The 14811-nt window shown below is 38.6% G+C and overlaps 1 protein-coding gene across 1 annotated transcript; it reads left to right on the forward strand.

Annotated features, from left to right (window-relative positions):
* Positions 1 to 3002: 3002 nt before the first annotated feature.
* Positions 3003 to 9888, forward strand: blk (BLK proto-oncogene, Src family tyrosine kinase). The gene is made up of 14 exons (XM_079646282.1): positions 3003 to 3066; positions 4131 to 4213; positions 4568 to 4661; positions 4797 to 4827; positions 5121 to 5214; positions 5310 to 5408; positions 5522 to 5625; positions 5755 to 5904; positions 6316 to 6468; positions 6570 to 6749; positions 7356 to 7432; positions 8175 to 8325; positions 8813 to 8944; positions 9108 to 9888. Exons 3-14 carry the CDS (start codon positions 4569 to 4571, stop codon positions 9308 to 9310), a joined length of 1467 nt encoding a protein of 488 aa, XP_079502408.1. The 5' UTR covers positions 3003 to 3066; positions 4131 to 4213; position 4568; the 3' UTR covers positions 9311 to 9888.
* Positions 9889 to 14811: the final 4923 nt, after the last annotated feature.

The raw sequence follows: 14811 nt of genomic DNA on the forward strand, positions 1-14811 counted from the left end.
ATTACTAACAAAGAATTGCAAAGCACTTATATACTAATAAAGGACTGGCTTATCTAAAACCAGTTGAGTAGCACTACCAAAACCAAAATGTTTTGGCTATATGAAACCTGATGTACTTATATGATTCTGTTTTCTTCAAGTTTGTATCTTGTTGGTCGAATGCACTTATTGTAAGTCGCTTTGGATAAAAGCGTCAATGTAATGTTATCTAAAAATGTATCATATAGTATGATTGGTTTAGGTACAACTTTACTTGCCACTTGGCATGAGCTACCAAGTGTTATCTAAACACTGTTGTGCAGATTGAAAACTATAACTTTTGGAATGTTTTGTACATTTTTTATTCTAAAAGTTTTGTACTTTTACTTTGTACTGAGTCCACCACCGATAAGCACATATTGTGGGTCACATGCGGTGCACACTCACATTGATGACAGGAATTGAAAGGCTATTTGGCAGCATGTGTGCTTTTGGCCAGGGCTGCGTAAGTAAAGGAGACCCACGCTCCCTTTCTTTCCCACCGTTGTTCAGGTTATCCTGTGGGGCCACTTATGACCCAACTGTAGGCAGGATGCAATGTCTGGGGACCCCAACAGGGTTGTACATAAGCATCCGCCAAGCCCTGGGAAGAAAACAAGGGCTGATGGAAAACCAGAAGAAGGGAGCATAAAGAGAAACTGCAGTTAGTAACCAGGACGCACTCAATAACACTCACCATGCACCTGCAGCCTGTGTGTGTGTGTGTGTGTGTGTGTGTGTGTGTGTGTGTGTGTGTGTGTGTGTGTGTGTGTGTGTGTGTGTGTGTTTACTTGTGTGTGCAGGTTGTCCCTTCAGAGAACTACAGCACAGCACAGTCCCCACACAGAGCACAGGTGGTCCAAACAAAAACCTATGAAGTGTTGCCCAGAGAGTAATATCCCCACGTTGCATGTTGTATAAAAGCCCCCCATAGGAAACAAACACTTCCGGTGATGTAAGATTTATTGTTCCCCGCACTTATAGCTCACGACATGCTCTGAATGATATCTTCCTCACAAGGTTCCTTGATATATCCTTAATAACGTTTAATAGTCACTGAACATGCAAAGCAGAAACAAAAGGGTTCATAATTACTGCCAGATAACTCAAGGACATATTGTTTTTGTGTTTATCGAAGGAGGTGAATTCCCTCTTCGCTGTATTGTGTGATGAGAATAGGAAAGAGCTGGTTAACTGCAGTGTATGGTGTGAAAACCAAAAGCATTGTTACACTTTGATAGATTGACCGCACATCAGCTCGCGATCTTTCCCCCGCTCAATGTCAAAGACTTCCCATCTGTATTCACATCCGCACACTGTCATCTGCACCAGCGACGGATACCCAAGTGTTACGTAACAAAAGCATCTCAGAAGTTCAACTCTCTATTGAATGATTGTTTCTTGTATACGAGGGCAATGTAAGGGTCATGTATTAATAGAACTGGCATGCATTTAGGGACAAGCTGGTAAAGTGGACCTACTTTAGAATAGTCAGGGGTTTAAAACGTGACTTTCTACGCCCTCTAGTGTCAACACTGAGGAACACCAACAAACAGGAAGCACTGTACCTCAGACATGGACTGCATTTTGTATGAATACAGAATCATTGCGTAGACTTTGAAGACGTTTATGTAAGTGGGTTTTCCGTCTGCAATGGAGGATGTGTAGACTTTCTGCTGCCCTGACACCAATGGGGAGCTCGATCCACCATTTTGGGGCCAGGACAGCATACAGTGGTCTTTTTGATAAAGGGTACCTGGGTCCCACTCGCAGTGAGGGAGAAGCTAGCTGATTGGCTGATGCAGAGCACATGCTGGAGTGCATGGTTTACAATTTAAATTAAAGGTTAGTAATGGCTGATTGTCACATTTATTTGACTAGAGTAACTATAGTTAAAAAGGTATACTAAATAAAAAGGTAATGAATAAATAACACAATTTTTGTGTTTCTATAAATTGACAATAAAGGAAATTAATTAAAAAGATAAACCTAAATCTACAGTATATTAATTAAAGTAGAACAAGTACAATTGGGAGATATAGAATAACTGGACGAATTAGCAGTATAATATTACTTCTTGAAATAAAAAGCTGCACTATTAGAAAACAGTACACAATGTGTATCCCTTTAAAATCAATATTTCTCTTTCAATTTTATTCCAATTTGACCTTACACAGGTTTAGGAGAATAACATATCAAGTATTCCAATGTGTTGCAGATACTCCAACATTGTATTTCCACTAGAGGGCTCACAACCTGTTCACCGGTCCCTCTGGTGGCAAGAATGTGTGCAGCTTCACAGAGTCACCAAAAACATGTATCACTGTTTGTGAGACTGCACGGACTTCGAGTTGAAGAGATAAACAAAAGCCCACCACAGCTAAAACCACTTGAGGAACTGAGATATGATTCATGGAAACTATGCGTACTGGTTTAAATATAGCACAAAACCACACCTATAGCCAACCCTATAGTCAACCATAGAGATACACACAGGGCTGCAGATCTCATTTGATATGCAAGACATCTAAAAAAACACACATTTGGAAATCAACCGTTCTGATAAAACTAGTAAACTCCCTCCTTTGTAATTGGACCTTGGTTGAGTTGCATTTGTTAGTCTGTAGACTAAAGATGCATTGTATTTAATCAAAGTTTCATTTAAGTTAAATACCTGACATTTAATACGCAGATGAGGCTATTTGTAATGTTTTGTAAGATAATCAAAATCCTCAGATGCAAGGGAAAAGGGAACTATGGGACAAAAATAAATAGAAACAGTGCTATCTATTTACAGTAAACTTGTTGTAGTTCCTCAGGGGAGGCCGTGTTTAGAGGGAGGGAGAGAGAGAAAAAGACAGTAGAACGAGAGAAAGCCACAGAGAGAGAGAGAGAGAGAGAGAGAGAGAGAGAGAGAGAGAGAGAGAGAGAGAGAGAGAGAGAGAGAGACAGTAAAGGAGAGTGACAGCGTTAGCCTTCAATCAGGAAATTGAAGACATTTTGCATCTGGAGTACATTTGAAGACACAAGCTGGGGGACAAGTTCAAGGTATTTATCTGCTGTGTGTTTGTCTCAAATCAAAATCTGCCAGTATTAACAGAAATGCAGGCAATGAACAATCATATTAAACAGTGTTGAAATTATTAACAAAAGTACATTTAAAAAACCGTTTCTAATAGGAGAAAACCAGATGACTCGAATGGTTCAAAGCTAATAGAGTTTTACTGGTATTCACATGGTTAATGATAAACAAAGGATAATATTTGGAGTAGTTGTTACAAACTATTATTACATTATGGATACAAAAAAAATTTGACTGAGAAAAAAAAACTATTCCTCGTGCGTATAGAAGGCCAGATAAGGGTATTCATATTCATCATTCACACCTAAAACAAAAATAAAGATTATAGTACGTGTTTCAACTGTCATTTATAATATTTACACAGTTTTAATGACACGTCATGAGATATTTGTAGGGTTTAAAGCTCTAAGATTGTCACAATGCAGTTGTTATCTGAGGGAAATGTTACATTTATGGCATAATTAAAGTATTTTTTTCAATATTCCTGTGACAGTGCAGTCACAAATATGCTGAATCATAATTCAATGAACAGCAAGGCAAATAAGGCCACACTGCTTAGCCCACGCCTCTTAGTCAAGTTTCGTTATAGCACATTGTGACTGTACAAGAGTTGACTTTTTAACTTTCACATTTGCACAACAACCACATTTTTATTTCTGTGATAAACACAAATCCACAAAGGTGATCCAGTTATGAGGCACAAACTGTCCTTTCTTTATTCTGACTGATAGTAAACATTTTAAACAGCAGTTATCTTTTCACCATAAATGAAAAACCTAATGCTTTCACATTGACCCAAACAGTTCATGGTAAACTTCTCCTTTGGTTATATTTAGCACTTTTATTTCTCTATTTTTAACTCTTGACATGACACTATGGCTGTATCAGAAACGGTAAATAATACCATACAAAGATCAAGAAAAACACGTTCTCACTTCCTTTTATTGAGAGCGATGTGTTTTTGAGCTCACCAAGTGTCTCTACTCTGATGATAACACTGATTTTGAGAGAGTTTCATTCATTTTTACAGCACCGGGCATGAGTTCACAGACGGAGCCCTGCAGTGGGAGGAAAGGAGAGTGAAAACAGCTTCAGGCTCCTCTGCTTAATCAGGTACAAATCAAAATGAAAATACATGCTGTAAATTTGATATTGTAAAATGAACTGGGTTAGGGTTAGGGTTATGCATTATGCAGCATTGTATTGTACTATTACAAAGAGATAAGCATGCTAGTTTAGGCGGCAAAAAGCATCATAGTATAAAGAGGATTGTAGTATATTTAGGAAGAACGGTATTAGTGTTAATATCTGGCTGTACGTCTCCATCAATCTATTACAGTGCACAATAGATAACGCCTTTAATATCTTGAGCTTATAATAAGGGCGAGATGATACACTTACACCTCACCCACCAAACACATTGTTAGCAGTATGCTGTTTGACTGACAATTTTCAATATATATGCAGGATGGGCTGCGCTTGCAGTGACAAGAAACAGGTACAGGATGACAACTACAAAAGAAAATTCAGCACTCAGGCCTCTAACCAATCCAATTACATAGTAAGTAGACCTTTTAAATGATAATCTATAGTCATCTTAATACGTACAAAGTATGTTCATTTACTTTCATTCATTTGCCATTGTTTTTTATTCACGTTTTGAATGCTAAATAGGACATATCTTTCTGTTCTTTAGGCACGAAGTGAACGGACCCTTACGGATACTGGTAATCACTGACCGCACGCATTCTGACAATCTTTCTCCTGCGTTTTTGCAGTTGACTGTTGCTCTGCAGAGACACATTAGTAGCAGCAAGAGGAGGCCACTTTTAGAGATTAAAATCTAAGTTGTGTTTCCTATGTTCTCTTCTGGGGGAGGGATAGCGTTCATGTCACTATCACAGACAGTGTACAAACATTCTGTATGCTTACGCTATATACTTTGACTATATTCACTTTTACCTCCAGAGTAGCAGCAGACAGAGCTCTTCCTTTAAAAATAAATGTGCTTTACTTGCAGATGATGTTGTTTTTGTGGCACAACATGACTTCGAAGCAACCAACGACAGGGATCTACCTTTCAGAAAGGGAGACAAACTTAAGGTTTTACAAGAGTAAGTATTCTCTTCCTAGTGCATGGTATATTAATCAGTGAAACAAAATTGTCCTTCTAACGCAGATAAATAAAAATGATCTGCCACTTTTGTAGTGAGGGAGAATGGTGGATGGCTAAATCTTTGGAGACCGGACAGGAAGGCTACATCCCGTGTAATTATGTTGCCAGAGCAGATACACTGGAGGTGGAAAAGTAAGAAATCATCAAACTGCATGGCAGATAAGACTTCTTTGTACTGTCAATTACATTTGTATGTGTTTTTAGTTTTCTACATGCAGTGTCCTTTGTGGTTCTCTCCTCTGCAGATGGTTTTACAGGGACATAAGTAGGAGAGAGACCGAACGTATGCTTTTAGCCCCTGGAAACAAACCTGGGGCCTTTCTGATTCGAGAGAGCGAGACCAGCAAAGGTGACTGCCACGGCCTCTTTTTATAATCACGCCACAAAGTAGACTTTTAGAAGCACATTTAGAAACATGTGAATATGACCAATTTGAAGAACTAAATGTAACTGGATGGTCTACGTGTTTTCCCTTTAGGGTCCTTCTCACTGTCAGTCAAAGATCATGTACCAGAACAAGGAGATGTGGTAAAACACTACAAGATTCGCTGTCTGGACAAAGGTGGTTACTACATCTCCCCCTCAAACCCCTTCACATCTCTACAGAAACTGGTCCAATACTACACCCGTAAGTAATAAACAGATCGCTTTTTACCTATCCACAAAGATCATTAAAAAAGATTACACATGGGAGTTGAATTGTTCCTTAATAAAAAATAATAGAACAAACATTGTGCCTTAGTTTACTGCTGTAAATTAGAAGTTAATTGAAAGGGGAAGTTAGACCCTTGGGTTGTGTTGTGCATTTCCTGTTTGTTTTTCCACTGACTAAACCACAAGATGAGAAGGAAGTATCTCTAGAATGGCTTTTAATGCACAGCGACTTATGAGTGAGTAGCCAACACATACAGGCCTTTAAAACAATTTAAGGGACATTAGCTCATGGGTATGTTTGAGGAACTTAACTTAGCAAAATAGTAACTAAAGAGGGAGCAGAGATATTGGTAATTAAGTCCTCATGTGTCACGTTTGGGTGCAGGCGCATCAGACGGTTTGTGCCAGCGGCTGAATGCTCCTTGTAAGGAGAAGGCCCCCGAGCTGCCATGGGCTCCTGATGAATGGGAGATTCCCAGAGATACCTTGAAGATGGTGAAGAAACTGGGGGCCGGGCAGTTCGGAGAAGTGTGGATGGGTGAGAGGAAGCTAACAAATTGTCCTGAAATTGGCAACACTTTATAAGCCAAGGTGGAAGAGTGCAGTGAGTTAAGCGCACCGTGTTGATCCCCACTGCAGGTTACTATAAGAACACCCAGAAAGTTGCTGTAAAGACTTTGAAGGAGGGAACCATGGAGCCGGCAGCCTTCCTCCAGGAGGCCAACCTGATGAAGCAGCTGCAGCACGAGCGGCTGGTGCGCCTCCATGCTGTGGTCACCAAGGAGCCCATTCTGATCGTCACTGAGTTCATGATCAATGGTAAGCTGAAACCAGAGAAAATGTGTCATGCTTATAATCAACTATAACCATCATGGTCGCAGAATATTTTTCTGGGGATCTGACCATACGATTAAATTGCTGAATTGGTTGCAGCCATTGCTCCAAACCTTTAAAAAAAAAACGCCTACTTTTAATCAACATTTTACAAAGTAATGCAATCAAATCCAAGGAATTAAAAACGTTCAATTTATGATGCTGTGTCAGAAAGTTGTTTATATTCAATGGCCATTTATGATCAGCTGTTCCAATATTTAGTGAGCATATAAGAAGTTTGTTGGTGAGAGAAAACACTCATTAGAGAACTATATAGTTAAAGATGACCAGGGAACTCTATCAATCAAAACCTCTCATCAAAATGCTTTAAAATATGTATTGCCAGGTTGATCTACTGAAAGATGCTGTAAAGAGCAGGTGTCTGCAATGATTTATATACAGACATTTGAGTATCATGTAAGACTTAATGTATAGAAACATCTAACCTTATCTAAACTCTTATCTAGTATTTTCTATTAAACAGCAATGTTTCTTTGTCACTTTGAATGTGTTGATGATAGAGTTATCATCCTTCTCCTCTCTCCTCTGCAGGATGTCTTCTGGACTATCTAAAATCAGATGAAGGGAAAAAGCTCAAGATGAATAAGCTGATAGACATGTCAGCGCAGGTGGGAGATTTATGATTGTAAATGGCTAATTTTAACAACATGATGTCCGTGAATGCGAAGAATCGTATGTTGTACAGTATGTGGCCTGTTCATCATAGACCTCTCAAAACAGTCATGAGAGCTTTCTCTACATTTCTAAATAGGCCTACAGGATGTTTATTGTTTTACTTTGCCTGTTAGAGCGTCAGTATTTCATTCTAAAAAATACCAAAGCATGCCATGTTAGTATTAGCATTTTCTGACAAAAACAAAAGCGCTTGGCCTCAAAGGCCGCATTATAGCACTCTGAACGTCAGTTTAATTATGCTTTCATACCCGCTATGATGTGAATACACGTGGTAACTGTCAGCAGTATCGGTGTGGTTTCTGTGGTAAGGCTTCTACTCTGCTGTATTGAAAGACTCCCCATACGTCAATTATTAACATCCGGACAGGAAATCATGTTATTTTCCATTTGCAGTGCGCTCCCTCAGAACTTCTTGCCCCTTTCGAAAAAAGCCCTTTCCTGATAGTTGGCACGTCCTGTTAAACCCACTGTTGCCATTATCATAAACACAAACACTATTCACGCACGCATACAGTATACACACATGCTGGAGCTGTACTCTACACACTGACCAGAGGAAACACACACAAGCAGCACGTGCACCAAATCTCAATTTCACCTATGGATGTGCTGTAAAACAGATATCTTTCAAGTTGTCTTATTTTTTAACAAAATGACTTTCTCTCTATATGACAGATTGCTGAAGGCATGGAGTTCATCGAGGGGAAGAACTACATTCACCGAGATGTGCGTGCAGCCAACATTTTGGTCAGCGATGACATCCACTGCAAGATAGCAGACTTTGGCTTGGCCAGGATCATCGAATCAGAATACACAGCTCAAGAAGGTACAGTATGTACAAAGGTTTCCTCCCATTTGGATAATAAATGCATCCAAGGCCTCAGCTAGAATTTTAGGAAATACTGATTGGATGAATTGAAGGGAACAAATGCACCAGCCACCCCACTGAAATTTAAATAGACACTCAAATCTAAAAAATATAAGCGTTTTTATCTATTCTGTTGACTGTTAAATCATATTTTTATGTAGCTTTTCCTGCAAGTTTAAAGGTTGACGCTATTTACAATTCTACAATATTTTGCAGATGTTAAAAAAGTGTAAATGGATAATTAGTTGCACATTATCTCCACTATTGTTTGAATATGTGATAGTGTAGAGTCTCAGCAGTGAGCGATATGGATAAAATCTTCTATCACATTATATATGTTTTAGTTATGTGAAAGAGATATGTATACACACCTACATACTTTTGCATTTCCCTGCTGAGTAACACAATTTCCTCTGCCTTTTTCAACCCTCTCTCTGACAATTAGGAGCCAAATTTCCCATCAAATGGACGGCTCCAGAGGCCATCAACTTTGGCACATTCAGCATCAAATCAGATGTGTGGTCCTTTGGGATCCTCCTCACAGAGATAGTCACATATGGAAGGATACCCTACCCAGGTGAGAGAAGTGAGAAATAAGTAAAAGGAGAGAAAAAATGAAATTAGCTTATATTTAAATTGTTTAGAAACCAGCTGTTACTTTGCAGCTATGAAAATCGCACATTATGATGACTAAAAATATTGCAATGTCTCGTAATGCGTCTTTTCTTTATGTTAATCAGGGATGACCAACCCAGAGGTGATCAGGAGTCTAGATCAGTCGTACAGGATGCCGTGTCCGGAAGGCTGCCCTGAGGAACTCTATGATGTTATGACTATGTGCTGGGGGCAGAGGTCTGAGGACCGGCCCACGTTTGAGTTTCTGCAGAACACTCTCAACGACTTCTTCATCGCCACGGAGGGACAATATGAGATGCAGCCATGATTAAAGAGAAGGTTTCCTGCTGATAACATTGAAGACCACAACATGTCCTAAAGACAGATGTGAGACTTGCATGGGTAAAGGATGAGGACCAACCAAAGATATATATTTCTTAAGACTTTTTCAAACATTTCAAATGAACAGAATTTTGTACTCCTATCTTATTAGTGATTTTGAAAGTTATTATTAGCTGATAGCTGACAGCTAACAGTAAGAGCTTCTGAAACAAGTTGTAGTCAAAAAAGGAAATGTTAAGGGTTGCCAACTACCCTGGTATTGATGGCTCGCATTGTAGTATGACAAGACATAATTAGGATTTGGTTAAAAGAAAAAATATTGGAATACATACACCGTTCATGCCCTGTTAAAAGGCATATGGACCCAGCAAAGTTGGACCAGGTAGAGTTCAAGATGAATCATTTGCATGGTAAAGAAACGAGCAGCCTGAGAATACATGCACAATAATTTGCACTTTCCCACCCCCCTTTATTATTCCTTTCAATGGATACAGGAAAGGGGCTTTTTTAGGAGCGTTTGTACTTGCATACATATTCTATTTAAATAAAAATATTTACGTCTTATTTTTACCTATTTTTATATATAAAAGGATCCCCCTTTTACATGGCAACCTAAGAGATCATTAATTTGATACAAAATATTGTTGCTATGTATTAATAAACTGTAGACATTATTTATTGACCAATCAGAATTAAGTATTCTAGGCATTTTAAAACACTGGCTTAATTTCTTTTTTATAAAGAAATATTCTAGAACGCATAAAACTACAAAGAGCATTGAACCATTTTAAAGAAGGCGGCACTCTAAATGAGGCTTTGCATGAACAGGATATCCCTTACAAACATAATAATCATACGTAATCACTTTTGCAGACCAAATAAAAGTTTGGTATTTTAACTTTTACATTGGTGAATGGAGGAAAATGTAAAAGTGATGAGTGATTACAAAGAGTTGCATACAGGAAGCCCTTAAAAGCATCTCACTTTCCTAAATTACAGTGGGTTTGATCGTCTAGCTTAAGCATCCCCGGGGGGGCCGGCAGTATCTTGAAGATAAGAGAATGGAAGGGCCGCGGCAGCCAGGGGTTAAACCCAGCCACTTCCTGAATGGACAGGAAACAGGAAGTGTGAGTCAGCATTCCTTAAATGCCACACAGCTAGAATGACCTCCCATGACAAACTGGTTGAGGTGTTCACATTTTCTTTACGTTTAAAATATCAGTTTTGTGCTTGTACTTTTTTCTTTTCAATCTGTTGGTCGGTAAACCACCTTCAATCTTCAAGACTTTCATTTCCATTGTCAAACAGTATATACTCTGCTGTGAATAAGTTAATAGAAAACTAAAACGAATTCATACATTCACCTCCATCATCACGGTAAGTGTTACCTGCCATAAGTCTAGATATGTTTTATGGATCAGTCGGTGACAGACGGTGTTAATGTACCACTGGCCTGCTTTCCTGTTGAATCATCAAAACAATCTGTTACAGCGATTGCAAAGGATAATTGATATGGCTGAGCTGAGGGCTCTTAGAAAAATAAATGAAATGACATACACTTTGGAGAGTTTCCAACTGACGCAACAATAGGAGAGCTATGTATCACAGCATCTTGCATTAATTTCATTAAAATGCATTGCAAGCGTTAGATAGCTGCCACATTGGCAGTCTGTGTGATATCAATCTTTCTGAAGAATAGAAGCAAGGACAGTTTTACTGTGAGTTTGGACTTTTCAACACCTGCACTGGCTTGGATGCCCATCTTTATCAATTATTGGAATTAACATTTCCCCTTAGTCATATGGTGACTAATGTTTTCCCAACAGAAATTATGCGTATATAGCAAATAAAAAATACATACATGTTAGTAAAGAAAAGTCTGACATTTCTAATGCAGGTTACAGAGATGTTTACACCGTTGTCCTCCTGCAGAGGTCAGTGTTGCACAGTTTCACATGACATACTCTGCTGTAAACTGTAAAGAGACAGTTGAGCCTGATAAATGAGAACAGTGAAGTACTGATAAATTCAACTCACTCACTCACTTCACACGAAAAAGTGAAGTGTTCCCATCAAAAGCAATTTGTAAAATGATACTTCACAACGTCATGTTTTGGCAATGTTATGATGATAATGATAGAAGTTCCTAGGAGAAATGCAAACCATTTAGGTTTTCTTTAAATTAGTGTTTTGGAAAAAAGAAATACTGAATGACTCGACCGCATTATTATGTGGACATTTGTTGTGACAACTTCCACAGGAATAATTTTCGGTCTATCATGAAACGTTCTGCTAAAGAGTCTAACTTTGCTCAACCTCACATATCCGATGTGACATCGTGACATGTGAGCTGTGGTCTCTAACCACCGGGCCGGACAGTCACGCACTGATATAATCTGTATTAATTTGATCTTATCTGTCCGTCTTACGAGGCATCTAATAGCACATCTTTGTATTTTGCTTTCTACTAGATCATGTTAACATGCTTTAATGTTGAAAAGACAGTTTATTTTACTCGTACCATCTGAATGTCCAAATGTTAAAGTGCCTGTCTCTTTAGGCATTTACAGCTCATGTGAAAGCATTATGCTCTGATTGGCTTGCAAAGGTAGCCATGGGTTAATAGATCAAGAGGGGGGCAGTTTATTCTAAAGAGCCTGCATGTGACATGGGAAGGGGAGCATCATCTTATAGCTTGTTGAATCCAATGTTTCTGACTTCCTGAAACCTTCAAAAGTCTCACTGTGTGTTATTACTGTATATGTGCGCTGGTGGGCAGAGGTGGGAGAAGTACCCAGATCTTGTAATTGAGTAAAAGTACCAGAGTGTAGGAATACTCTGTCCGTTACAAGTAAAAGTCCTGCATTCAAAAGATTACTCAAGTAAAAGTACAAAAGTATTAGCATCAAAATAAACTTAAAGTACCAAAAGTCAAAGTAGCTACTTATTATGCAAAATGGTCCATTTCATTATAATTACTAATGCATTATTGTGTTTATTAAAGCTTGTAAAGGTGCAGCTAGTTGTAATGACTTTGTATGATGCAAGGTAGCTTATGAATGTTAATCCAGGTGTAACTAAATTATTATTTAAGGATTGATTATATTTCACATTATCGAGCCAATCCGATTAACCTTTGAATTATTGTGGAGTAGAAGTACAAAGTAGCATAACATCGAAATACTCGTAAAAAGTACAAGTCTCTCTAATTGGTACTTAAAGGTGGGTTATGTCATTTATTTCAGAAACGCTTTTTGTTATATTCCATGGAATGCTCTTAACATCCCGATAGCAATGAATATATAAAATGCTTTGACAATAAATACATTTAAAAAAATCATCTGTGGAAGCCGTGGCGCTGTAAAAAGCACGACTAATCATTTTAGCCGGCCCGGCTATAATAAGTGGATGGCCTACCTGCCTGTCAGCCTTCCATCTGTGCACAAACTTATCTCGTGCCCTCATTGGTCATGTGCGCGTTCGTGTGTGTTGGGGGAGGGGCTCTGTAAGGAAGTCTGGAAGATTTTTTCCGGTTGTGTATTTTCAAATTCTAGCGCACTCGAGCTGGTTTCTCCAAAATGACATACCCCACCTTTAAGTACAACTTAAATAGTAAATGCACTTTCAAGCTCTGTTGGTAGGCACTCAAGATAAGTACAAGCTTACAGGTAATTCTTATACGATATTTTTACTTCACCCATTATTCATGTATGCATCTTTATCAGCTAATTCTGCTGTTTACGCCAGTGGTGAATTACCCATTAAATATGCTAAGAATCAATCTATCGAGCATAAGCTAAATATTTACATCCAGTTCAACATACATGAATGCTATGAAGCCAATATTTGTTCACTATTCTCAAAAGCTTCCCCACAGGGTCAGATCATGATAACATCCGTCAGTCAGCTGGTGAACTGAGGGAAGAAGCATTAATCACGTCTCACTCTGCCGTGTGATTGGTAGGCAGCATCACCTTGAAATGAGCCGTGATGTTAACACAAGATGACAAGACATGTGGGGTAAAGGTTGGGGGGCTTAATCATCCTCTCTCTCCTCCTATTGTTTATCACAGCTGCCTTAGACAAATAATGACGGGAAACGACGGCTCACACACAGATTGATGAGTGATCCCTGCAGAAGGCAACACATCATTAGTGTCTTCTGAGAGTAACCCTGCTCTCTGAGATAAAGACGAGCACATCCAGCACAGATGAAAAGAGATGGGCTTTCATCTTCCAGTAATGTTGCTGTTTTCAATGTTGTCCAATTGAGATTATGCTCCTCATACACATGTCCTCTCCTGGGCTTTGATGTCTTTATATTAATGGAGTCCATCAATCACGAGTGTTTGGTCCAATAGATGTGAGGGCTCTTGAAAACGATGACAGAAGATGTGTGCGAAACATTTTGCAAAATGAGCCTTTTACCATAAAACCAAGAGATGGAGGATAGTTTTGTCATTATCAGTTATTTGCACACCTCTCTAAAAAGACTAACAGATTACATTTGATATATTCTAAGACATACAGTATTACCTAGACTCTTTTTGTACATATACTATAAATAAATCTGTTCTCCGAGTTGGACTTTTTAAAGATTTTTTTTTTACTGTTGTTTCTTACTCTGCAAAAACCAAACATTATGGGCTTTTTTGCTCCAACAGTAATACAAAGTTTTATTTCCTTAACTTTTTTTCTGTCGAGGAGGGCTTTAAACATAGAATTGCTCCCTTAACGGCTCCAATGGAGTGCTGCAAACAATGATTTGTGGGAAGAGTTAAAACACTTGTGTTTCTATGAAGCCTACAGCACAGCATAACATACTGTACATCCATTGGATACAAATTCAATATTATTATAACATTATAAAAGGGGTGGAGGAAAGTACCCTCATGAAGTATAGCCTAATGCTTTACAGAGCATTTAGGGTCTTTCAGCTTCTTGTTTTGGTTTCAAGATCCAAAACGTCATGTTCTGACATACAAAAACATTATCATTATGCATGTTAAATGTTAAATGTAAAATGGAATGCATTTATGTAGTGTCTGTACAGTCTTAGCTGCCTCCCACAGCGTTCTAACAAATACAATTCAGCATTCATCCATTCACAGATATTCATACAGAGTCAGACACCGGTTTAGGGAGACCAACATTCACACACACTAACACACCATTCACTGTCAGGAGCATTTTGGAGTAAAGTATCCTGCCCAAGGACACTCCGACATGTTGACTGTAGTGGCTGGGAATCAAACCATCCGATTGGTGTACGAAAACTAAACATCCTGAGGCACGGTTGTTATATGAAGTAATGCAAAACATTAAAGAAAACCATAAAGACTGAGAAGTCTTTTGGCTCATATTGCATAGATATAGGCTGATTATATTCTCTTGTTTCTAACCAAAAGGAAGGCTCGTGACTAGACATCCATTTGTCAACTCATGAACTAATGGAATTTTCTTTGGTGAAGCCAAAACAAAAATAAA

Source organism: Notothenia rossii (assembly GCF_949606895.1).
Source record: "Notothenia rossii genome assembly, chromosome: 8".
Lineage (NCBI taxonomy): Eukaryota > Metazoa > Chordata > Actinopteri > Perciformes > Nototheniidae > Notothenia > Notothenia rossii.